Source organism: Esox lucius, chromosome 12 (genome assembly GCF_011004845.1).
Source record: "Esox lucius isolate fEsoLuc1 chromosome 12, fEsoLuc1.pri, whole genome shotgun sequence".
NCBI classification, from domain to species: Eukaryota; Metazoa; Chordata; class Actinopteri; order Esociformes; family Esocidae; genus Esox; species Esox lucius.
The window spans coordinates 4,839,601-4,862,817 of NC_047580.1; the positions used below are offsets into that span (position 1 = coordinate 4,839,601).

The following is a 23,217-nucleotide window of genomic DNA, read 5'->3' on the forward strand; positions in this document are numbered from 1 at the left end:
ACAATCACCGCAATAACATTATAAATGACAAGCATGCCTGCTAAGCATCTTTCCCAAAGCTAACTAGTTAACGTCTATAGCAGATATGTCCTGTGCGTCCAAAAAAAACACCCTATTACTAAATACAAGTATTGAAATGACGCCTTCCTACTTGGATATCTCAATAAATCAGGTGATGTCATTTTGGTGTGTACTTGTTTTGTTGTTGAGAATATCATTTCCATCCATCAGCAAAAAATAAGCTTTCCCAGTCAAAAACATGATTTTGTATCTATAGCTAAATGTTTGTTAGGGGCGAACATAGTTGGCATCCATCAGCTAGCTTTTTTTTTCTGGGCAGTCATCCTAGCTACCTGGAGGAAGGGAATGATAGTATTTATCCCTTCCTTGTAGCCACCTCCAAAGAACTGTAGGCTGCCTTCTGGCAAAAAGTTTGCAACACAACTGACCCAGTATCATTACATACATACCAATGACATATGCTTTATGAATGATAGTTCAATCTCTGCATGTTGAAAATAATTTACCTGGACAGAATTCAGTCACAATTGTTCATATTCAAGTGCTGATTTTTCAATAATTTAACAAAGACCCAAGTGGTGTTGCATACTAGTTGATCTTTTGCAATTCAAAGGCCAATGAACAGGAATTTTCTGCCTCCGTGGACAGTTCAGCCAATGCGTCTGTATTTTCCTTTTGGCTTGTTTGCTTGGTTTACTGCATGTAGCTACTGATGCTTATAGCCAGCTTATCCTCAGCTTATCTTTCTTGTCCCTGGCCAGATACAATTGTCAGTCTATTGGTTGGCAGTTTGTGTCTCGGACCTCTACGCTATTTACAATGGATAATCAGTCTCTCCCTTAGAGGCATTCGCACTCCTTGGCCAGCTCCAAGAGCCAAGATATCTGGTTATTTGAGATTTCTGATTAATTAGACAGGCTTGTCCACATGTAGCTTTTTTCCATTGGGAAATGAAGCAGCCATTGTTGCAAAAGTTGAATTTCTGATATGATCAAGACTAACACTAGTTATATAACAATTCTGAATAACTGTTTAGTAAAGATGTCTGTACATTATTGAAATTAAGCCAAAACAATTTGAGCTTTTCCACGCTTCTAACACGAAGAAAGCCTGAGTGATCGAGAGTAAAGTTGACTGCTGAGTCTGCTAACATTATTACCACGTGAGAGGGGTTGCAACAACTAAATGCTGTGTAATCGTACATTTTTGGGGCCGTCTATCAAGTTGTAGTGAGCTTTGATTTGAATTAGAACCTTCAGAACGCGTTCTGCCCTCAATAGGCTTGGTAGGAATAGCCAGGGTGAAAAAAGCCCTAAAATAAGACCTGCTTTTTTTGCGATTACTTTTAAACTGCTGTAAGCAGCTTGCATATAAGGTAATATTATGAAACAGGCCTTTATGACGAATGTAGTAAACTACATTTCACCAGAAAACTGTTGTTAAAAATGTAACCTGTGATGAATACATGATAAAAGAATTGTTGACTGATGGAGACATTTTCTTTGGTCCCTCATTTCCCCTCCCCTCTTCTTGTTCCAGAGGCGTTTATGACATAGTGGTGCAAATTGATGGTGTAGGGAAGTGTGTTGGCCAGTATGACAACAAGGGCAGCTTCGGGGAACTGGCACTGATGTACAACACCCCCCGTGCTGCGACAATCATCGCCACCCAGGAGGGGGCGCTCTGGGGCCTGGTGAGGCACGCACATGCGCACACACACCACCTTGACATTTGAGCTCGCTCACAGCACCTCCCTGTGGACACTAGAGAGAATAATACTATAGTGGTCATGTTACGCATACATGGTTTACTGTTTTGTTCCATCTTTTATTGTGTTGTAGATAAGATCTTTGTGCCTTAAAAACTGATAATCTATGCTGAAGATCATATGAAATAGTTTTGTTATGCTTGTAGCCCTGGTTGTCCTGAAAATGTGAGGTGGTCTCTGAGGTTCATGGAATTAATTCGATTTAATATAGTTTGAGCTAACATTGTTTTAATATCAATGTGCATGGATATAATCTTCCAAAAAACAAAAAAGCTGTATTATAAAGGCTAACACTAAATGATCGAGGAAGTTACAGGAATTTTCTCTTGGAATTATCTCATAGACCTCTGTGTAAAATAGACTGATTGCATAGACCTCTGTGTAAAGTAGACTGATTGCATGGACCTCTGTGTAAAGTAGACTGATTGCATGGACCTCTGTGTAAAGTAGACTGATTGCATAGACCTCTGGGTAAGGTAGACTGATTGCATAGACCTCTGGGTAAGGTAGACTGATTGCATAGACCTCTGGGTAAGGTAGACTGATTGCATAGACCTCTGGGTAAGGTAGACTGATTGCATAGACCTCTGGGTAAGGTAGACTGATTGCATAGACCTCTGGGTAAGGTAGACTGATTGCATAGACCTCTGGGTAAGGTAGACTGATTGCATAGACCTCTGGGTAAGGTAGACTGATTGCATAGACCTCTGGGTAAGGTAGACTGATTGCATAGACCTCTGGGTAAGGTAGACTGATTGCATAGACCTCTGGGTAAGGTAGACTGATTGCATAGACCTCTGGGTAAGGGTAGACTGATTGCATAGACCTCTGGGTAAGGGTAGACTGATTGCATAGACCTCTGTGTAAGGGTAGACTGATTGCATAGACCTCTGTGTAAGGGTAGACTGATTGCATAGACCTCTGTGTAAGGGTAGACTGATCGCATAGACCTCTGTGTAAGGGTAGACTGATCGCATAGACCTCTGTGTAAGGGTAGACTGATTACATAGACCTCTGTGTAAGGGTAGACTGATTACATAGACCTCTGTGTAAGGGTAGACTGATTACATAGACCTCTGTGTAAGGGTAGACTGATTACATAGACCTCTGTGTAAGGGTAGGGTGGTTGCATAGACCTCTGTGTAAGGGTAGGGTGGTTGCATAGACCTCTGTGTAAGGGTAGACTGATTACATAGACCTCTGTGTAAGGGTAGACTGGTTACATAGACCTCTGTGTAAGGGTAGGGTGGTTACATAGACCTCTGTGTAAGGGTAGGGTGGTTACATAGACCTCTGTGTAAGGTAGGGTGGTTACATAGACCTCTGTGTAAGGTAGACTGATTACATAGACCTCTGTGTAAGGGTAGACTGATTACATAGACCTCTGTGTAAGGGTAGGGTGGTTGCATAGACCTCTGTGTAAGGTAGACTGATTACATAGACCTCTGGGTAAGGTAGACTGATTGCGTAGACCTCTGTGTAAGGGTAGGATGATTGCGCACACTGGGATTCTGTCTCAACTCACTTGGCACTATTAAAAGAGATTTTTAACAGCACAGATGTTGACATGAACCTAGCAAATTACTTTAACTGTCACTCAATTAAAAGCCATGTGCAAGCTATTCTACACACTTTTGAATGCTGGGTGACGCACAGATGTGTAAGATCAGGCTTGGGGGCTTCCAAAGCTCATTGAGGTTGTCAGGTTAGTGAGTTTGCTCTGGCGTGAGTTAACCCCCATGATGTCCTGGTTAGAAGAGCAGCGTGGAGACGGATGCCTATAAGGAAGGCTGTGTTTTTCAACATGTGATGAAGTGAGAGAAAGTGGGGCTTAAGAAAACCCAGTCATTTAATGAACAGGTTTGGGAACCGTCATGATTAGCTCATAATATCTGTTTCAGAGATTAGTACATATGAGTTTCTATTATTATTTCTCCAGATCGGTTTGAAAATCCAAGCTCTAGTTTCTCAGGAGGAATTTAATAGGAGTCGCAGGTTAATGGGAAACGTGACTGTCGTTAGGTACATGTACTTGATGACACTTGTGTTTTAATTATTATGGTATGTTTGTCTGAAATTGTCTGTATGTGTGTTTGTTATTCTTGCTGTTGTCTCAATGTCATGTTTTGATATTGTCTTAAGTGGCCCCTCCCTGCCATCTTGGTCTGAACACCTCCTCTTCTTTTTTTTTTTTTATACATTTTGTCTCAGGCAACCTGTATGAATGTAGATTCTATTGAATGGGTATTATTTTTGTAGTACGTGTGACCGGTGCTGTCTGTGTGCTCTTCCAGGACCGGGCCACGTTCCGTAGGCTCATTGTGAAGGCCAATGCCAAAAAGAGGAGGCTGTACGAGCAGTTTGTAGAGTCTGTCCCCCTACTGAAGTCTCTGGAGGTAAGGAGGGAAGATGGTGGGAATCACAATTTGCTAGACATTCCTTATTAAATCGTTTTCTTCCTCTCCAGTTATCCGAGAGGATGAAGATTGTGGATGTATTAGGAATAAAGACATTTTCAGATGGAGAGCGCATCATCGTTCAGGTGGGTAATCCTGTTGGTATTACTGTAACGCTAACTGCTAATTTCCATTGTGAGGAGTTGTATAACTGACTGGTAGTAAACTTTGGTGGATCCTGTTGGTTTAGGGGGACAGAGCAGATTGTTTCTACATTGTGGAGTCTGGAGAGGTGAAGATTATGATGAAGAGCAAAGTAAGTGGTCTTCCTTTTTTTGTTACGCTTTTTCTTTTTGTCTTCTCGCTCAGCACCAGAGACTGTTTTAGTTAAGTCACCTTGTTTTTCTCTCCTGTTTTCTCATGTTCTACTTAACAACCTGCAACAAAGACGGTATGGCTAATAAGTGTAATATTCTAATAAAAGCTGACTTCAGCCAACCTTTTACTTACATGTTGTGATTTAATCAGAATAGTGTGTACCTAAAATAAATCCTATTTTACCTAGCTGAGTAGCTATGGTTCCTAATGATAGCTAGGTTTAGTTGGCTGTACCTGCTTCCAAACTCCTCATCCTAATAACATTTCCCACTGATAAATGAAGTGCCAGCCAGTTGATTCCAGCACTGTTACATAAAACAGAGTAATGCAGTCTGGGCCATTTTCAATCAGCATTCTAGATTGCTTTTTTATTGGAATATTTTGTTTTTAGATGCACTGATCTTGATGTTCTGCTTTTGGTGTCTGTCAGTTGTTGTGTATTTCTTTAGTTATTTTTGGTGCTGTATTTATTAGCTTGTCAAGTCACATTTACACGTTGGAGATCAATAAAGTACAATCTTATACATGGTACCAGACAAAGGTTTGGACACCTACTCATTGAAGGGTATTTCTATTTTACTATTTTACACATTGTAGAATAAAGGTGAAGACATCAAAACTATGAAATAACACACGTGGAATCATGTAGCAACCAAAAAATAGTTAAACTAATCAAAATACGTTTATTTAAGTTTCTTCAAATAAGCCATCGTTCTTGATAACCTCTTTGCAGACACTTTGGTTTGTCTCAACCAGCTTCACAGGGTAGTCACTTTGAATTTTTTTCCATCAGTTTTGAAGGATTTCCCACATGATGAGCACTTGTTAGCATCTTTTCCTTCACTCTGCACTCCAACTCATCCCAAACCTTATTGATTAGAGGTAGGATGATTGTGGAGGCCAGGTCATCCGATGCAGCACCCATCATTCTCCTTTTTGGTCAAATAGCACTTACACAGCCTGGAGCACCCTACACCATCACACGTCCTCCGCCCCTACACCATCACACGTCCTCCGCCCCTACACCATCACACGTCCTCCGCCCCTACACCATCACACGTCCTCCGCCCCTACACCATCACACGTCCTCCGCCCCTACACCGTCGCACGTCCTCGCCCCCTACACCATCGCACGTCCTCGCCCCCTACACCATCGCACGTCCTCGCCCCCTACACCGTCGCACGTCCTCGCCCCCTACACCGTCGCACGTCCTCCGCCCCTACACCATCACACGTCCTCCGCCCCTACACCATCACACGTCCTCCGCCCCTACACCATCACACGTCCTCCGCCCCTACACCATCACACGTCCTCGCCCCCTACACCATCGCACGTCCTCGCCCCCTACACCGTCGCACGTCCTCGCCCCCTACACCGTCGCACGTCCTCCGCCCCTACACCATCACACGTCCTCCGCCCCTACACCATCACACGTCCTCCGCCCCTACACCATCACACGTCCTCCGCCCCTACACCGTCGCACGTCCTCGCCCCCTACACCGTCGCACGTCCTCGCCCCCTACACCATCGCACGTCCTCGCCCCCTACACCGTCGCACGTCCTCCGCCCCTACACCGTCGCACGTCCTCCGCCCCTACACCGTCGCACGTCCTCCGCCCCTACACCGTCGCACGTCCTCCGCCCCTACACCGTCGCACGTCCTCCGCCCCTACACCGTCGCACGTCCTCCGCCCCTACACCGTCGCACGTCCTCCGCCCCTACACCGTCGCACGTCCTCCGCCCCTACACCGTCGCACGTCCTCCGCCCCTACACCGTCGCACGTCCTCCGCCCCTACACCGTCGCACGTCCTCCGCCCCTACACCGTCGCACGTCCTCCGCCCCTACACCGTCGCACGTCCTCCGCCCCTACACCGTCGCACGTCCTCGCCCCCTACACCGTCGCACGTCCTCGCCCCCTACACCGTCGCACGTCCTCGCCCCCTACACCGTCGCACGTCCTCCGCCCCTACACCGTCGCACGTCCTCGCCCCCTACACCATCGCACGTCCTCCGCCCCTACACCGTCGCACGTCCTCCGCCCCTACACCGTCGCACGTCCTCGCCCCCTACACCATCACACGTCCTCGCCCCCTACACCATCACACGTCCTCGCCCCCTACACCATCACACGTCCTCCGCCCCTACACCGTCGCACGTCCTCGCCCCCTACACCATCACACGTCCTCCGCCCCTACACCGTCGCACGTCCTCGCCCCCTACACCATCACACGTCCTCGCCCCCTACACCGTCGCACGTCCTCCGCCCCCTACACCATCACACGTCCTCCCTGCTTCACGGGGGAAACAGACATGAAGAGTTCATCCATTTACACCCTTTGTGTCTCACAAAGACATGGAAACCATACATCGCTAATTTGGACTCATCAGACCAAAGGACAGATTTCTTCTGGTCGAATGTCCGTTTCTTGGTCCAAGCAAGCCTCATCTCATTGGTGTCCTTCAGTCGTGTTTTTTTTGTAGTGATCCGTTCATGAAGGCCTGATTCACCCAGTCTCCTGTGAGAAGTTAATGTTTTGATGTGTTTGTTACTTGAACTGTGTGAAGCATTTATTTGGGCTGCAACTCTAATGATCTTATCCTCTGCAGCAGAGGGAACTCTGGGTCTTCCTTTCCTGTGGCGGTCCTCATGAGAGACAGTCATCATATCACTTGATGTTTTTTTGCGACTTGAAACGTTACAGATTGACTGAGCATGTCTTTTCTTATTTGAGTTTTTCCCTAAATATGGACTACAACAGTACAGATATAATGGTCTTCTGCATACCTACACTCCGCTGTATAAAAACCTTTTTGGTTGCTACATGATTCAATGTGTTATTGCATAGTTTTGATGTCTTCACTATTTTTCTGGAATGTGGAGAATAGTGAAAATATAGAAATACCCTTGAATGAGTCGGTGTCCCAGCTTTTGACCTAAGTTACCAGTGCAGTGGGAGGGAATTGATGGATCTCCAAGGTGAAGTTGCCATGGTTGGCAGGCACAAACTCTGATTTCAAAATGATTTGAAGGCACCATCAAAAAATGAAATGGAAATGAATTGTCAAATGCCTAATGCCAAGTTTTTGTAACACTGAAAATCTCTTAGATTTTTGTAGTGATGAATGAATCCATTGTATAATAACGGCAGTATCCATGAAGCATTATTAAAACTCTATCTTCTGAGCCACACTGAGGTCTGTAGGCTACAGTACCATACTACTTCAGAGGGGTAGACGGGTAGCCAATCAGAGGACACACCGACAATGATTGTCAGCCAGCATGCAGGCGCCGGACGTTGTCTGTGTGACCGTAGGAGAGAATTGACCTGTTGTTGAGTATTTAAAACGTTAATAATATTCAATGTTTTGATATATTGGTCCCATTCCGTAGCCACAAGATTAGTTTTCATTCCCAGGTTTTGTTTCAATCCCATGAATAAAACACTCTTTTCCTGTTTTCGGTTCAGTTCCTTGAACCGGGTTCAAACTGCTGATTGATTGCCAGGTTTGACTCGGCCTTGTCTCTCTGCCGCAGACAGAAATTATTTGGATTTAGTGAGCAGCACGCCAGGCCTTCCTGGACACTGCCAGGTCGCTGCTCCCTGCTAAAACATCATTTCATCATTTAATCGGCAACAAATGAATGGAAGAATGAATGAACAGAGTCCTCTTTTGTGCGTTGGTATCTCACTGCCCTCCGCCCCGCTGTCTCCCCCAGACGAAGGCCAACCAGGAGGATAATGCGGAGGTGGAGATCACCCGCTGTAGCAGGGGTCAGTACTTCGGGGAGCTGGCCCTGGTCACCAACAAGCCCCGCGCTGCATCAGCGTACGCCGTGGGAGATGTCAAGTGCTTGGGTAAGGCCCCTCCACTCATCTCCTGATAGGATCATGTGTCTGTGTGTTTTCTGAGTGGGCGTGCTCCTGAGAGTACATTTTTGAGATGTCTCCCTCGCACTGTCTCGGTACTAAAACACAGATGTTTCCATTAGACTAACAGGTGTTTGTGATGCTGTCTCATAGAGAGAGACGTTCCACTCTTATTGCTTTGAAAGTTTTTTTTGCACCCGCACATTTCTGCAGATGTCGTGTGCCAAAATTGTGTTAGCGCTTTACATTGGAACACATACAAGCTTTTCTTATTGGACCATTTTGTTCCTAGTGAATACCAACCTTGGGGGCCTCAGTCCGGTTTGTTTTACTGGATCTGTGTGATTGTCTGTGTTTTCCAGTAATAGACATTCAGGCATTTGAGCGACTGCTTGGTTCCTGTAAGGAGATCATGAAGAGGAACATCACCCACTATGAGGAGCAGCTGGTGGCTCTCTTTGGCTCCAGCATGGACCTGAGAGACTGACCACCCTTCTCCGTGCCTTACACACACACACACACACACACACATTACATTACATTAATGAACATATAAATAGACATTGAGATACCCACACTTGAATAAAATAAGTTTACCCTGACACAGATTTTCTAGTTCAACACACTCCTTTATAAGCTCTCCTAGGTACACACACTTTCTACTCACCTCTCCAAATCACTCATAGAAACACTGTCAGTTGTTTGAAACTACTTCAGTCTCTCCACATTAGTTGAAAAAGCAACGTCCCTGCTACGACCACTCTGATAACACCACATCAAGGACTCCTACATGCAGGCTTTCCCTGTCACATACATACACACGCATACAAACACGCGCGCACACAACGCACAAACCTCAGCCAAGGACACATGCGTAAACATTCACAGACACAGGCTGAACCACACTTGCAAAAACAAACACCTGGTGATAATGAAAATAAGTTTAAAAAAAGAGGAAAACTCCAAAAATACATTTAAAAAAAATAAAATGAGTTTTAGAAACATTTTATGAAGATAAACAGAAGCTTTGATAAAATATTATTTAAATAAAGTTTCCTCTTTGGGGTTGAGTCCTTTCTGAAAGCTCTCGTACTGTTGTTGATTGATTCAGTTAGTGCCGGTGATCACCACAAAAAGACCCTATGTTTCAGGGCTGTTGTCATCATTAACTTTACCTGTTGTATTGATTAATGTATTATTATATATTCATTATTTTGTTTTACTTTGGCCAATTCAGATAAAGCACCATCTCCTACATTGTAAAACAAAAATATAGTGCTTATTTCTCCTTGATCATTCTGAATGAGTTGTTCTGGATAAGAATAAAGCAAACATTTTGTTAAACTGCCTTGTCCTTAGTATATTACTGTGTCTGTGGGATTGGGGATCTGTGGTTTTGAAGTGAAGTTGGACGCTGCAGATAGTGTTTCCCCTCTGGCTTTCCTGCTGGTCATTCCCTGTATCTGTGGAGGTGAATATACTGGATTTAACTATTATTTCCACCAGTGATGTAGTCTGTTCACTAAACCTCATTCCTAGTGTTGAAGTCTGCATCATTATATTGAGTTGAAAGTCAACAGGTCGTGCTTAAATTATAAAATTTGTTCTGGTATAATTTTGCTTCAACTGATAATGTTCAATACAATTATGTATATTTCAAATGTTGGTGTGCAGTCCCTTTAAGTGACATTGCAAAATTCATATAAAAAATAAAACTTCAGTCAAGTGGTTATTTTTTACTAATGTGGATTACACTTCAAAAATCAAAAAGTTGATTTATTTCAGTAATTCCATTCAAAAAGTGAAACTTGTATAATGTATACATTCATTCCACACAGACCGATATATTTCAAGTGTTAATTTCTTTTAATTTTGATTATTATAACTGACAACTAATGAAAGCCCATATTCAGTATCTCAGAAAATGTGAACATTGTGAAAAGGTTCAATATTGAAGACACCTGGTGCCACACTCTAATCAGCTAATTAACTCAAAACACCTGCAAAGGCCTTTAAATGGTCTCTCAGTCTAGTTCTGTAGGCAACACAATCATGGGGAAGACTGCTGACTTGACATGTCCAAAAGACAACCATTGACACCTTGCACAAGGAGGGCAAGACACAAAAGGTCATAGCTAAAGAGGCTGGCTGTTCACAGAGCTCTGTGTCCAAGCACATTAATAGAGAGGCGAAGGGAAGGAAAATATGTGGTAGAAAAAAAGTGTACAAGCAATAGGGATAACCGCACCCTGGAGAGGATTGTGAAACAAAACCCATTGAAAAATGTGGGGGAGAGTCACAAAGAGTGGACTGCAGCTGGAGTCAGTGCTTCAAGAACCACCACGCACAGACATATGCAAGACATGGGTTTCAGCTGTCGCATTCCTTGTGTCAAGCCACTCTTGAACAAAACACAGCGTCAAAAGCGTCTCACCTTGGCTAAAGACAAAAAGGACTGGACTGCTGCTGAGTTATGTTCTCTGATGAAAGTACATTTTGCATTTCCTTTGGAAATCAAGGTCCCAGAGTCTGGAGGAAGAGAGGAGAGGCACATAATCCACATAGCTTGAAGTCCAGTGTAAAGTTTCCACAGTCAGTGATGGTTTGGGGTGCCATGTCATCTGCTGGCGTTGGTCCACTGTGTTTTCTGAGGTCCAAGGTCAACGCAGCCTTCTACCAGGAAGTTTTAGAGCACTTCATGCTTCCTGCTGCTGACCAACTTTATGGAGATGCAGATTTCATTTTCCAACAGGACTTGGCACCTGCACACAGTGTCAAAGCTACCAGTAGCTGGTTTAAGGACCAAGGTATCCCTGTTCTTAATTGGACAGCAAACTCGCCTGACCTTAACCCTGTAGAAAATCTATGGTGTATTGTGAAGAGGAAGATGCGATACGCCAGGCCCAACAATGCAGAAGAGCTGAAGGCCACTATCAGAGCAACCTGGGCTCTCATAACACCTGAGCAGTGCCACAGACTGATCGACTCCATGCCACGCCGCACTGCTGCAGTAATTCAGGCAAAAGAAGCTCCAACTAAGTATTGAGTGCTGTACATGCTCATACTTTTCAGTTGGCCAACATTGTATTGGTCTTAAGTAATATTCTAATTTTCAGAGATACAGAATTTGGGGTTTTCATTAGTTGTCAGTTATAATCATCACAATTAAAAAATATAAACATTTGAAATATATCAGTCTGTGTGTAATGAATGAATATAATATACAAGTTTCACTTTTTGAATGGAATTACTGAAATAAATCAACTTTTTAATGATATTCTAATTTTATGACCAGCACCTGTATGTTATTTAAAGTGAAATAATGTAATTTTAAAGAATGCAAATGTTATATTTTAATGGGATTTTTTTCCTCAAACGGCTCTGTTTCATATATTTACTTGAAAACGCATGTCAAAGTTGGTATATTGTGTTGCTATAAGGATAGGCAGACTTTCAACACCCGTGCATACATTTCGTGCATAAACGAATGAGTAAACGTCATATCCATTAATGATCTGAAATCCATTGAGAAAAAAACTATTCCTTTGGGGTTTTTTAAGCGTTGCTGTGATACTTCCCATGCGCTGGGTGGAGTGTTGACGTTTCGTGAGCAAATAGAACCAGCAGCGTCAAGGCGCTTGAAGACATCATAGCCTTATATCTATGCTTGAAGACAGCAACTCTAGCCTTCCCGGAACAACAAATTGCTAACTTTATGTCCATAAAACATGGTTTCCCCTACAAGGATACTGTATCTTATTTTTATTGATTAAATCGTATTTAACCACTACTGTTTAAGAATGTAATTTTGGAAAATACTATAAATAATATTGAACATCACAATGTGCACTGTTCAGGAAAAACGTTATATATCATGATTCTTTATATAATACTATTTATGGGCTTTTTTTTACTTGAACACTAGGTTGGAAACTAATTCTGAAAATAAATCTTTGACCCGGAAGTACTTTTTCCATAGCGTCGTGTTGACAACATTAGAGATTCTGTAGCAACAATAAGACTTCCGGTTTTTCGGATTTTGCCTTCAAAATAGATGTTTTAATAATAATAAATGTATCGATTTTGACACTTTGCTTAGTGTATATTGTAAAAATGCATTGTAGGAAATGTTCAGGAGAGCGGATAGAATAATTATATGCAAAGAAATCAAGGGGCACTGTGTATTTGCAATTAAAAATATAGTGCTGGCATTTCCTACAATACATTCACTGTGGCGTATAGAACAGTTTTCTTTTTATAGGGCAATATGTATTTCATATCCATTGAGTTACATGGTGGCCAATGGTATGGGAGGAGTAAAATGCCAGCAACAATTGCAAATACACAGTGTCCCTTGATGTTTTTGCATATAATTACTCTAACCACTCTCCTGAACATTTCCTACAATACATTCACTCCGGTGTATAGAATAGTTTTTTCTGTATGCGTCAATATGTAATTCATTTCTATTGAGTTACATTGTGGCCAATGGTATGGGAGGAAATACACAGTGCCCCTTGATGTTTTGGCATATAATCACTCTATAGAGTCTTCTGAACATCTCCTACAATACATTCACTCCGGTGTATAGAATAGTTATTTTTATTTTTTATAGGGCAATATATATTTCATATACAGTTATTTGCTTGGTGGCTAATGGTATGGCTGGAGTAAAACACCAAGAACATTTGCAAATACACAGTGCCCCTTGATTCTTTTGCATATAGTCACTGTATAGAGTCTCCTGAACATTTCCTACAATACATTCACTGCGGCATATAGAATAGTTTTTTCTGTATGAGTCAATATGTATTTCATATCCATTGAGTTACATTGTGGAAAAAGAAGGTGTGGAAATATTGTGTTTCTAGATGTAGCACACCATTCCCCATGATTAGACAGGTTTGTCTTACTCTACACATTCTCCTGAACATTTCCTACATTGCTTTCTCTTTGGAATATTCAATAGTTTATGAGCTATGAGGCAATATGTATTCCATATTCAGTCATTGGCATTGTCTGAATTTTGCCCTTGGAACGGGTTTTAATACCCACTTTTTATCGAAATTACTCTTAAATATGATCATATTTGAATTGTTATCAATGTTTTGAGAGGTACATTTTCTCCGTTTTGAAGTAATATGTTGGTCTCTTTTATTTAGAAATATTCAAAATTTTCGTGACCCGGAAGTGTTTCTTTAATGTTGCTCACAAGACGCTAATATAAGCTACTGGTGATCCCAATAATTTACGGAGCAGATGTCTAATTCCGACCCCAGACCAGTAATGTCGCCTGAACCATATCCTAATACATTTGGTTAGAAACCAAGCCTCGAGACATTTCAGTGAGAGAAATCTGAACCGCTGAACATGTAGGTATTAGAAATGGTACTAAGTTTTCATTTTGGCGTAAGTCCTCCAGTTTGAACCCAATACGAAGTCGTATTTTTAGTCTGGAAATAAAAAATAGTCTGTGTTTTAGTGTTTTTCGGGGCTTTCTATAGAGCTTTACGGACTATCTAGTCTGCATAATTTAATGGTGCGGTTCATTTCGTTCCGTTCACATTCGCTACAGTACGTTCTGTGTTTTAAACGCTATGCATGTAGGACAAAACAGGTCCACTCTGTCACTCATTTTGGAACTGTCCTTATTTGGTAGTGGTAGTGGGTTTGCAGTTTTTACTGTTGCGCCTGTCTAATTTTCAATGACTAAATCTTTCTTTTTATTTTAATTGCTTGTTTTACTTCCCAACTCAAGACTCTACCATACATTCAACTAAAGCAACACAATTTCAAAAAACAATTAAGACAAATCGGCTTCATAATCCTATGACAACAGTACTGGTTAAACCTTTTAGAGAAAAAGGACTATATATCATAACTTGCAATGCAAATCATGTTGCATTACACTAGATAACCTCTGAATCATAATTTTGCAATGTAATGAATTAGTGGCCTGCTCCCAGTTAACTAGGGGCAAGTCCTATTGAATAACTGCCGCAGCAGATATAAAGTACTATACAATTTAATGTAGGCTACTAAACGTCTCTCCCCACTAAACGTCGTGTTATTTAGAAAAGTGGTGGCCTACAACTGGATAGTGCTTTATCTAATTTCTATGAGCTGACATTATCTCACAAAAAATTCACTAAAGCTATTAGCCCTTGCCATATTTGTAACATAGGAAGTGTGTCTTTCAACACTTACATAGATAATTAGTTTGTGGTTGAGCTGCTGTCATGACTGTCAAGTATTTCCTTTTTTTAATCTTTAGTAGTTCTGTTGAATAATTAGGCTATTGGCATGCTCTCTCTGCCTGCTGTAAGTCGCTAGTCCTCTGTATTAGCAGAACTTTGAACCAGGTAAGATGCTGGCTGTTGCTTGGGCATGTGCTTTCTTTTTATGTTTTTCAACTTGTTTAAAGTGGTTTTGTGTGTAAACATTTTAAAGTGTACTGTACAGCTGCACACCACAAGTTCTGTCTAAGTTTGTGTGTCTGCATTAAATCATGCTGGATAAGAAAAGGAACAGCACCTCCTGTCCTCTGCTACAAGTCATGCGTTTGACTGAAACTCATTTGCAAAGTTGTCTAAAAGATGCTGCTCTGACTAATGACCTTTTGAAAATGCACAATATCATCATTCACATGTACTTCTGACAATGATTTTAAAATATACAGCGGGTTGTGTACTATATACATTATGGAGTTGACTACAATAATTTTTCTATAATGGCAATATTATGCACATCATGTGGTTTTGTCTTGCTTTAGATGTGTTCTGCACTGAGAAATTAACACAATTATTATATAATCATGAAATCCATTTGTTTGTATGAGCATTGCTGTGTTTTCTATAATGTTTTTGGCCATACAATACAACTCCCAGTTCATTTTTAGAGCAATAGATTGACCAACTGGTGACTAGATAGCTATCAGAAGGGTAAGGAGACGTAACCCATTTTTCTTTATGGTAATGTTAAACCATACTTATTCAATGCTTCACTGGAGAAAACTAGAACATTTCCACAGTGAACACTGTCTGCGTTACAATATGTATTGCAACGGTTGGGGTCGGTAGGGGTATTACTTCAGCTGGTCATGTTAAGAAACAATGTGGACCAATGACTTCCCCACTTCTCTCTGTGGGAGCTAGTGTGTATGCTGGTGTTTACACACCCAGAAATGTGTGATGTGTGAGGCCCGGCCCTGATGTCTGTAGATCATCTTAAGCTTGTCAGCTCTAGCCACAAACTGACAGAGAGTAGGCCTGTTGGGAATACTGTGCTAGACTTGAGGCGCGATGCCCTGCTTTTTATATCTTCTAAGGAATGGAGATTATGATGTTTCATGTAATACCTTTTGACAAATGCACAGTTGAAATGTTTACAGCTTCTTTCTTATGTGGGGGATTGCGTGTTAACTGGGTTTTATAGCTGTCGCTTTTGTCTGGAAGTTGTTTTGCTTTTGTTTTGTTGTCTGTATGGGCTGTGTCACACTATCATTCTGTCCCTAACGTCCCATGGAAGTGAGGGAGTGGTTGAAGAGAGACCGATTCAAAGAGCCTCTACTTGTATCCTGCCTGGTCAGGGTCTTATTTCAGCCCTCCATAAGCCCACAGTTTGTCAGGAAAGACCAAGATCAATGCACAACTGCCTGTATTCCGCTGCGGTTGTGTGTGTGACCTTTGATCCACAGTAAATTGTCAGTTTTTGGTTTTTCTCCCAAATCTGAAGTTTAACTATGTAACCAGGTGCGTTTGCATGAAAATCGATCCCCTTCCTCTGTGGTGTTGTGACCATCACTGTCCATATTTTCTCGGGGGATCACAGGTGTGACGACGGGGGGGTACAGTCTATCCCCCTGCACCAGCGCCCAGACCTGCTGGAGACTTGCGCCGACTTAGTGAACAGCGAGTGGCAGCGCAGCCGCGGTGCCCGGGTCCACTCTCTCCAGAAGTCCTGCCAGGAGTTCCCTGTGGTTCTGCTACTGCTTCAGGGCTCCAGGAATGGGAATGGTGGGGATGAGACCCTCCTGGGACATGTCCGGCTGTCCCGCGTGGTGTCCCACCGCGGGAGCCTCTTCGTGGAGTCTGTGGTAATCTCCAAAGCCCAGAGAGGGAAGGGCTACGGCCGTACAATAATGCAGGAGGCAGAGCGCTACGCTAGGGCCAAAGGTTTCAGTAGGCTGTGTCTGACCACCCACGACAAGCAGCACTTCTACGCCCACCTGGGCTACGTGCTGTCCACGCCTGTGCAGAACGCCGGCATCATGGCATCCTTCGTGCCCATGGAGGTGTTGGGGAGGTTTTCCAGGCACACCGGAACAAATGACAACCTGGGGGAGGTACTGGGAGGCCCACCACCACCTCCCCGCCTTCTTCCATCACCTTCTCCTCCCAGTCTTCCTACTCCTCCAGCTCTACCTCCACCTCCTACTGCTTCATCTCCTCCATCTTGTCTACCCCCTCCTCCTCTGTTACCAGCCCAGCTGTTGGTTCAGACCCTAAAGGAAACGCCCTACAGAGACGCTAAAGGCGTTCCTATCTTCTGGATGCACAAGGACATCTGAGTCTGAAGACCTGGCTGACCACTGGTCCTGCTGCCCATGTCACTCTCCCATGACTCACACACACACTCAGGTCAAAGGTCATAGGGGACAAGTCTCTCCCTCAAACCTATTTAGTGCCATAGCCTATAGGGTATGACATCCTTAGAAGGAAGGATATTTAATGGATTTGGCTGGCTTTCTGATAAATGTATGACTGGAAGGATTAACTTTTACTGAACAAACTAAACAGTCATCACTGGAGTTGTATTCTGTGCTTTGAAATAAAGAACTAAGCAAAGTGCATTGTTACGTGTTTTCTATATCACCTTTTAAGATTGCAAAATCATCCAATTAATAGACATGAAAATAAATGAAATATCTGCTAAAACAACTTATTTGTCAACAGGCTTTAACAATTAATACCAGTAAGCATTGCATTTAGTTTTACCAGATATTTGTCTATATGTTTTTTTAGGAACGACCTGCCTTTAGCCTGTGAACAGCCATGTTGCTGTACGTCTTCCATGTCTCCTTGCTTCTTTCCACCATCCCTATCACTCCCCAGTGGGGAGCGCTGGGTGACGCTAGCCATTCTGATTCTGGAATGTCAGTGGCTGCTGCAGGGCCAGTTTTCCAGGGCAGGGCTTTCACCGTGGTCTGGAACATGCCCACTCTGCGCTGTGAGAAACGCTACGAAGTCCACCTGGACCTGAAGGATTTCGATATTTTGGAGAACCATCGCCACAGTTTCAAGGGTCAGAACGTGAGTATATTCTACTATAACCAGCTGGGGCACTACCCATACATCTCGCAGGAGGGTCTGGAAGTCAATGGAGGGGTTCCCCAGAGGGGTGACCTGCAGGCCCACCTGGCACTGGCGGAGACCCAGATCTCAGCCCTGCTCAGGCCGGGCTTCAACGGCCTGGCCTCTATTGACTGGGAGGAATGGCGTCCCCTGTGGGTGAGGGACTTTGGCATGAAGCAGAAGTACAAACGACTGTCTAAATTGCTAGTGAGGCGGGAACACCCAGAGCTAACCAAACAGGGAGTGAACAACCTGGCGCGTAAAGAGTTTGAGAAGGGTGCCAAGGCTTTCATGTCTGAGACACTGCGCTTAGGAGTGTGTCTGCGCCCAAGGGGACTTTGGGGTTTCTATGGTTACCCTGAATGCTTCAACAACTACTTGAAGCATAAAGGACGTTACACAGGTCAATGCCACCCCAAGACCAAGCAGAAGAATGACCAGCTAGCCTGGCTCTGGCATCAGTCCACTGCCCTCTACCCCAGTATCTACCTTCCACTCCATCTGGCAGGATCCTCTGATGCAAACATCCTGGTCAGGTATAGGCTGCTGGAGGCGCTGAGGGTGGCGAAGCAATACCCTTTTACTAGAACCCATTCAACTCCTGTACTGCCCTATGCCAGACTGGCATTCACCCACACTCTGCAGTTCCTCAACAAGGTAAACAGCACAACTCTGTGTCTCCCAAACCACTTGTGTGTTATCACTGTTATTATTAGTTCAGATAAAGATACTTGTTTTGAATTGACATCTGGCAGAATGCACTGTAGTGTATTATTATCATGTAGGATATGACTTGATGGAATACTGTACAGTTAGTCTTCAAGCTGGTCCCCAATGAATTTGAGCACATGTTTCTTTCCCGTGCCCACTACATTCATTGTGGGGTTGGATAGCTTTTTCAGACTGTAGTTTAAGGTTAGGGTTATAATGGGAGATGGGGTTAGGGGTCAGTTAGAGAAAATAGTATTGTTAATGGAAATATATTTTCATCTCAAAAAAGTTATAAGAATTGTAAAACGTGTGTGTGTGTGTGTGTGTTTGTGTAGACAGACCTGGAGCACACACTGGGAGAGAGTGCAGCGCTGGGGTCTGCAGGAGTTGTACTGTGGGGGGAGCTAACGTTCGCTAAGTCAAAGGTCAGATCCTGGAAACCTTACGCTGCATGAACATCCACTGCACTGTTCACATACTGTCCTATGTTCATCTACTCAGTGGCCAGTTTCATAGGGACAACACCCCTTTCACAAAGCTGTCTCTACAGTCATGGTTGGTTTCAATTGGACTGAACTCTGTTCGGTGTGAATAAACCTCCCTCTCTCCCTCTCTCTCCAGCGTCAGTGTGAGGTACTGAGGGACTACATTCATTCTCAACTAGGACAGTACATCAGGTCCTTGAAAGAAGGCGTGCAGCGTTGCAGCGAGGAGCGATGCCATGGCAACGGGCGCTGCGCCAGACGGGACCCCTACTCTGATCACATGATCCCCCTATCTGACCCCTTTTCCAACTTCCTCCCTGACCCATCTCTTGACACCAGCTACCTCCGTGTTAACTTCCTGTGTCAGTGCTATCAGGGCTGGGTGGGTGAGGAATGTCAGGAAAAGAGAGCCTTGATCACTAATACTTAGTGGAGCTGTGTCACAAAAGTATAGCCTCTATCACCAATAAACAATATAATATCAGCTGTTTATTTAGTGTACAGTGGCATTGCAATCCCACCAAGTGTATCAAAGAGAAAAAAGAGGCAACTGCCAAAGCTCTTTCTCGGCATATTCTTTCTGTACAATTCATTTCCACTCATGTTGAAGTTGTTCTTTTTACAATGAATTTACACCCTTTCACATGCATATATGTAAAAGAGTACAACTTCTAAATCTTCTGCTGGTTACAGATGGAACTTTTAGGGTCACATGGATATGTCAAACTTGAATCTGGAATCTTAGTTGTGTGAATATATCCATTTTCATTTGAGGAGTGTGATGCTGTTATGTCTCTCAAAATGTTATAAAGTGTTCAGTACTCCAACCATATTGAATTGAGTCTCTTTGTTCACGTTATTTGTCTACAGTAGACCAAACCACTGACAGTATATACTGTGTCTTTGGAAAGTATTGTCCATATTCTGTTTGTTATGGACTTAATTTAGAATTAAAACATGTTTCCTATCAATCTACACATGAGAACAGGTTTTTACAATTTTGTGCAAGTTTTTTTTTTAAATATAAAATGTAAATATCATAGGAACATTAGAATTCGGACATTTTATTCAGTACTTTGTAAAAGCACTTCTGGCAGCGATTGCAGCTTTGAGTCTTCTTGGGTTTGCTTCTACCAAGGGTGGGGCATGGCACCGTGGGGGTGGGATTAGCCAGGTTATAAGCAGTACCTTGTTTTCGCCAGATGTAGCACTTTGCATTCAGGACAAATAGATTTGAGAATCCTTTTCTTTATTCTTATGAGTCCTTCAGCCAGAATTTTACGTGCCTTATACTCAGGAGAGGCTTCAGTCTAGGCACTATATCATTAAGGCCAGATTTGGTGTACTACATGAATAGTTGTCCTTCTGGCAGGTACTCCCATCTCTGTAGAGAATCTCTGAAGCTCTGTTAGAGTGGCCATTGGGTTCTTGGTCATCTCCCTGACAAAGGCTCTTCTTGCCTGGTTAATTAGTTTGGCCGAGTGGCCGGCCAGCTCTTGGAAGAGTCTTGAAGGTTCCAAACTTGTTCCATTTCTCAGTGATGGAGCCCACTCTGGTCCTGGAAACCTTCAATACTTAAGCAATTTTTAAAAATCATCCTAAGATCTATGCCTCAGCAGAAATCTATGTTGAACATCTACAGAGAGTTCCTTGGACTTCATGGCTTGGTTTTTACTCTGACGTGCACTTTGAAGTGTAGAATCTTATATAGACAGGTGTGCATTTGTAAATCATGACTAATCCATTGAATTTGCCACAGGACTTCAACTCCTAGAATGTTCTCAAGGATGATGATCTCAAGGAAACAGCATGCATCTGAGCTCAATCTGGATTCTCATGGCAAAGGGTCTGAGTGCTTATATAGATATTTATGTTTTTTGTAAAAAAAATAATTATCTAATCAATTATAAATTGAGTCCATAAAATAACATTTGGAGAAAGTGAAAGGGTATGGATACCTTCCAAAGGCACTCTAAATTACATTTGTGCAGGGCCACAGTATGTAGGACTATTCAATTAGAGAGGGATTGATTCTGAATGGGCCTGACATCCAACACCAGGTGAATGGCAGAGTGGTAGGGATTTGCTTTGTTGTTGGCACAGGCAGGGAAACAGTTGGTGTGATAGTCTCAGTGTCCTGGAGCCCCTAGGTGATGTTCCTCATTGGCCACTTCGGGATCCTTCTGTGATGGCTGTTAAGTTATTGCGGAGTATCTTCAGCTCCTGGATGAGTTCCGAGATTCTTAGGGCCACAGCCTGCTCTCCAGTCCTCACTGCCTCGCTTAGGGACTGGAGAGCACTGCCCTGCCGCACTGTAGGATAAACACAGAAACACGGTCACACAAAAAGAGACACCAAGGCGAAACGTGCTGACATGGTTGGATTTAAAAGCAATGTTTCAAAAGGAAGCCAATTTATATACCTAAGAAACAGATGAAAAGTATTGTCAATAGCATCAGGGCTGTCACTGCAACCGCCCAGGTGTGTCGACACGACTTAGGTGTCAACAGGTCTCGAAGCGTGTTCTGCCACCGTCTTTTAATTGGACGCCCTGTCTGACTAATAAATGGTCTGTCCCTGGGATGGAGGTTCCCATTGGTGGAAGGAGCGGGAGGAAGGGGAGGCCGTCTGCTACCTAAACACCATGTAGACAGTGGAGATTGTAGTGATTATATTTCTATATACGTGAGGCGCATAATTATTGGACATTTTGTTATGCTTAGGTAGTGCTGATACATGTCAGATACAAATGACATCACTGCAACATTAAGAAGAAAAATAAACTTGATATTGGAGTTGACCCTGTTGAAATTCTATTTGTTATAATCTAATTCAACAAAGCATGGAATATTTTTTTAACAGTGCTTAAATGACCATATATCATCCAACCCAAAAAAGGAATAGCCAGCAGCTTGAGATTGTGGCTGTGGAATCTAGCGGAAACCCTGTTCTGCTCTGGACAACACATTCCACTGTTAGGGCAGGGACATAAGGATTATATTATTGTATTTAGTTTCTGTACCTTTGTGGTTGGGTTCTGGATGGGTTCGGTGCAGATCGTTAATGGACTCCACGGAATGTAGCTCAATCTCAGTCAGATCCCGATCACTGATCCTGGTACCAAACACCCGTGTGGCAGTGGATGATTCTGAAGTTGCTGGGGATGGAGGGTTGTTTTCCATTTTGCCTTGAGGGAAGGAGGGAGAGAGGAGAGTCTGATCAAATTGAACCCACATGTCCAGTCATGGATATCGCCTTTCTAAATGTTATTGGTGCTTTTAACCTAATATAAAACTGTTATCAGGAATTTGGAATTTGGACTCAGCGCCAGTGGAGAGGGTTTGTTCCAGGTTAAATCAGGACATAAATTTGAGCCATGCTGTCTAGCTGATTTCCAAAACAACTAAAAATGTTATTAGCACACTAAGCTGTAGGATATTGGCATGATGGGATTGACAGGCACTATTATTTGTCATTATAAAAGGGTGAAATACAACAACTTTCACACACAGAAACACACACATGATTCATCAAACCAGACACGTTTTTCTATTCTGGTATCTGTGCTTCACCCAGGAACTTTAAGGACAAAATACACATAGGTTTTCTTGGCACAATAAATCAAGAGACGAGTGTCGTCCACCACATCATTCATTGGCTTGTTTTCATGTCTTTACATCATCCACTGGCACTGGCCCCCTTCTTTTCTCTTAACTTCTGTGAAGATGAAACAGACAACAAAAATAATGTACTCACTTAATGTAACGACGTGTCTTCTCAAAAACAGAAATCTGTGGTGTCAAATCTCAGTCAGTGAACATGATATACACAAACAGAATACACATCCACAGCGGTATATGTTAACCTTCTAAATATATAGTCCAGGTTGAGCTACTTTCTTGTCAAAAGGAAGTCAGTTGAACCCAGGGTTTTGTGTCTGGGTCTTTTCGTCCCTGGGCCGTATGCTGTTCCCTGCTAGCCCCTACTCTAACAGCTTCAACCCTAAAATAGAAGCCAGGAAGAGGGTGGTATTAATAGCTGCTACTGGGACACAGGATCATTGAATTATCAGATGGAGATACAGTAAGCAGCAGGGCCCAAAGCAAACTGAAAGGTTTCAACATGTAACAAATATGACAGCTTTTTCTGCATGTATGTTATAAAATGCTACTCAACACATGATGTAGTGATATGTACAGTGTACCATATCAGACAGAAAGTTGAAGTGGATG

The 23,217-nt window shown here is 43.0% G+C and overlaps 4 protein-coding genes across 8 annotated transcripts in view; 3 read left to right on the forward strand and 1 right to left on the reverse strand.

The window, feature by feature from the left end:
* Nucleotides 1-9,783, forward strand: part of prkar2aa (protein kinase, cAMP-dependent, regulatory, type II, alpha A) — a 34,817-nt gene extending 25,034 nt beyond the window's left edge. Inside the window, exons 5-11 of one of the 2 annotated variants that reach the window (XM_010895837.5) lie at nucleotides 1,561-1,714; nucleotides 4,084-4,185; nucleotides 4,257-4,331; nucleotides 4,436-4,501; nucleotides 4,634-4,636; nucleotides 8,286-8,424; nucleotides 8,799-9,783. In XM_010895837.5, the coding sequence (XP_010894139.1) occupies nucleotides 1,561-1,714; nucleotides 4,084-4,185; nucleotides 4,257-4,331; nucleotides 4,436-4,501; nucleotides 4,634-4,636; nucleotides 8,286-8,424; nucleotides 8,799-8,923 (664 nt within the window). In that variant the 3' untranslated portion in view covers nucleotides 8,924-9,783. The remainder of the gene's footprint in view (nucleotides 1-1,560; nucleotides 1,715-4,083; nucleotides 4,186-4,256; nucleotides 4,332-4,435; nucleotides 4,502-4,633; nucleotides 4,637-8,285; nucleotides 8,425-8,798) is intronic. The other variant, XM_010895838.5, reaches the window with a different exon arrangement.
* Nucleotides 9,784-13,658: 3,875 nt separating this feature from the next.
* Nucleotides 13,659-17,437, forward strand: naa80 (N-alpha-acetyltransferase 80, NatH catalytic subunit). Its single transcript, XM_020052088.2, has 2 exons — nucleotides 13,659-13,808; nucleotides 16,267-17,437. Coding segments are annotated over exons 1-2 (741 nt in total). The 5' UTR covers nucleotides 13,659-13,806; the 3' UTR covers nucleotides 17,006-17,437.
* Nucleotides 13,819-20,869, forward strand: hyal3 (hyaluronidase 3). The gene is made up of 4 exons (XM_010895839.4): nucleotides 13,819-14,798; nucleotides 17,460-18,446; nucleotides 18,836-18,925; nucleotides 19,122-20,869. The coding sequence occupies exons 2-4, from the start codon at nucleotides 17,490-17,492 to the stop codon at nucleotides 19,413-19,415; spliced, it is 1,341 nt and encodes a 446-aa protein (XP_010894141.2). The 5' UTR covers nucleotides 13,819-14,798; nucleotides 17,460-17,489; the 3' UTR covers nucleotides 19,416-20,869.
* Nucleotides 20,863-22,998, reverse strand: si:dkey-20d21.12 (uncharacterized protein LOC556245 homolog). Of its 4 annotated transcripts, none has more exons than XM_034296113.1 (5): nucleotides 22,851-22,998; nucleotides 22,629-22,699; nucleotides 22,008-22,172; nucleotides 21,408-21,620; nucleotides 20,863-21,297 (listed from the first exon to the last, which is right to left on the reverse strand). In XM_034296113.1, exons 3-5 carry the CDS (start codon nucleotides 22,165-22,167, stop codon nucleotides 21,146-21,148), a joined length of 525 nt encoding a protein of 174 aa, XP_034152004.1. In that variant the 5' UTR covers nucleotides 22,168-22,172; nucleotides 22,629-22,699; nucleotides 22,851-22,998; the 3' UTR covers nucleotides 20,863-21,145. The 4 variants fall into 4 exon arrangements, with proteins under 4 accessions (XP_034152004.1, XP_034152003.1, XP_034152002.1 ...); XM_034296112.1 differs by having other exon boundaries at nucleotides 22,629-22,702; XM_034296111.1 differs by lacking the exon at nucleotides 22,629-22,699 and having other exon boundaries at nucleotides 22,742-22,998.
* Nucleotides 22,999-23,217: the final 219 nt, after the last annotated feature.

What these genes read in the sequence shown, in the direction of transcription:
- hyal3 (XM_010895839.4), top strand. Translation starts at nt 17,490, where the DNA reads ATGTTGCTGTACGTCTTCCATGTCTCCTTGCTTCTTTCCACCATCCCT. An exon ending in CTCTGCAGTTCCTCAACAAG is followed by an intron (nt 18,447 to 18,835) that starts GTAAACAGCACA and finishes GTGTTTGTGTAG; the next exon opens with ACAGACCTGGAGCACACACT. An exon ending in TAACGTTCGCTAAGTCAAAG is followed by an intron (nt 18,926 to 19,121) that starts GTCAGATCCTGG and finishes CTCTCTCTCCAG; the next exon opens with CGTCAGTGTGAGGTACTGAG.
- si:dkey-20d21.12 (XM_034296113.1), bottom strand. Translation starts at nt 22,167, where the DNA reads ATGGAAAACAACCCTCCATCCCCAGCAACTTCAGAATCATCCACTGCC. An exon ending in TCCAGAACCCAACCACAAAG is followed by an intron (nt 21,621 to 22,007) that starts GTACAGAAACTA and finishes CATGGTGTTTAG; the next exon opens with GTAGCAGACGGCCTCCCCTT. An exon ending in ACTTTTCATCTGTTTCTTAG is followed by an intron (nt 21,298 to 21,407) that starts GTATATAAATTG and finishes TTTATCCTACAG; the next exon opens with TGCGGCAGGGCAGTGCTCTC.